The sequence below is a fragment of the Eimeria mitis genome, genomic scaffold (assembly GCF_000499745.2).
Source record: "Eimeria mitis Houghton genomic scaffold, Emh_scaff2921, whole genome shotgun sequence".
Taxonomy (NCBI): domain Eukaryota; phylum Apicomplexa; class Conoidasida; order Eucoccidiorida; family Eimeriidae; genus Eimeria; species Eimeria mitis.
The window spans coordinates 4,766-6,482 of NW_013571262.1; the positions used below are offsets into that span (position 1 = coordinate 4,766).

At 51.5% G+C, this 1,717-nt stretch overlaps 1 protein-coding gene across 1 annotated transcript in view; it reads right to left on the reverse strand.

Annotated features, from left to right (window-relative positions):
- EMH_0060300 (uncharacterized protein) overlaps window positions 1-1,717 on the reverse strand; it is a gene marked incomplete at both ends in the record, with an annotated part of 3,721 nt that overhangs the window by 1,445 nt on the left and 559 nt on the right. The window contains 4 exons of the mRNA XM_013497781.1: window positions 115-297; window positions 561-668; window positions 917-1,186; window positions 1,487-1,594. Of these exons, the coding sequence (XP_013353235.1) occupies window positions 115-297; window positions 561-668; window positions 917-1,186; window positions 1,487-1,594 (669 nt within the window). The remainder of the gene's footprint in view (window positions 1-114; window positions 298-560; window positions 669-916; window positions 1,187-1,486; window positions 1,595-1,717) is intronic.

Below are 1,717 nucleotides of genomic sequence, written 5' to 3' on the forward strand. Positions count from 1 at the left end.
AACAAAAGATATACTACTCTCCCAGCTGCTGCTGCTGCTGCTGCTGCTGCTGCTGCTGCTGCTGCTGCTGCTGTTGCTGCTGCTGATGCTGCTGTGGCTTAGACACCGCTCTACTGCCTGCAGCAACAGCAAAACACAAACAAAATGCCTCTCTTCCTCCTGCTGCTGCTGCTGCTGCTGCTGCTGGTTCCCGTGCTTCTGGCAATACTGCTGCTGCTGCTCTTGTTGCTGCTGCTTCTGCTGCTGCTGCTGCTGCTTCTGCTGTTGCTGCTGCTTCCAGCAGCAGACGGGCGCCGGCTGGACTGTCGACAGCAGCAGCACCAAAACCAGCAGCAGCAGCAACACGAACAGCAGCAGCAGCAGCAACAACAACAGCAAAGAAAAACACCAACAGCAGCAACAACACCAACACCAACAGCAGCAGCACCAGCAGCAGCAGCAGCAGCAGCAGCAGCATATATATATAAACTTGCCTGTATTGTTGTTTGTGTGAGTGTGACGGCATCATGTATATTTTTTTCTGTTTTTGTTTGCTGCAGCGTTTCTTTTATCTGTTTTACTTTTGCTGCTTCGCGCTGCAGCAGACAGAACAAATGCTGCTGCAGCTGCGATCGGTACTTTAGCTGCTCGTACAGCTGACGGCGGCGGGCTGGGATTGCAGCTATTGCCTGCAGCAGCAGCAGCAGCAGCAGCAGCAGCAACAGCAGCAGCAGCAGCAGCAGCAGCAGCAGCAGCGGCAGCAGAAAGTGCAGTGAAGTAGGAGGAGGAGGAGTTGTAGCAGCAGCAGCACAAACAGCAGCAGCAGCTGCAGCAGCAACTGCAGCAGCAACAACAGCCAGAGCATCGCTAGCAACAGAAACAGCAGCAGCAGCAGCAGCAGCAACAGCAACAGCAGCAGCAGCAGCAGATACCACACCTGATGGATAGCAGCTAGCTCCTTCTTTTCTTTTATTATTTGCTGCTGCAGGGATTGTCTCCTTTTGAGTTGCTGCTGCATCTGCTGCTGCATCTGCTGCTGCTGCTGCTGCTGCTGCTGCAACTCCCTACCTCCCTCTTCTGCTGCTGCTGTAGCTACCGCCATCTCCTTCTCTGCTGCTGCTTCTGCTGCTGCTGCTGCAGCAGCAGCAGCAAACGGCTCCTCTGCGTCCGCTCCCAGCTGCTGCTGCAGCTGCAGCAGGGCCAGTTGCTGCAACAGCAGCAGCAACAGCAGCAGCAACAACAACAGCATCAACAGCAGCAGCAACAGCAACAGCGACAGCAACAGCAACAGCAGCAGCAGCAGCAGCAGCAGCAGCAGCAGGCCAAGCAAAAACAATAAAACTAGCATACAAAAAAAAATAAAAAAAAAAAAATAAAAAAAACAAATGAATAAACAAATAAACAAAGCAAACAAACAAACAAACAAACAAAAACAAAAAAATAAAAATAAAAATAAAAAAAAAAAAAAATAAAAAAAAATAAAAAAAAGAAAGACAAGAGCCCTCACCTGCCCCTCTATATAACAGCTCAGCAGCTCCACCAGACAGCACTGCTTGATCAGCTGCTGCTGCAGCAGCAATCTGCTGCTGCTAGCAGCAGCACATGCTGCTGCTGCCTGCAGCAGCCGGAGGCAGCAGCTCCTCACGCTGCTCTCTAACCCTCCTTCTCCTGCTGCTGCTGCGACCCCACAGTGAAGACAGAGAGTTGTTTTATAAACGCAGGAGACAAAGACAGCCCC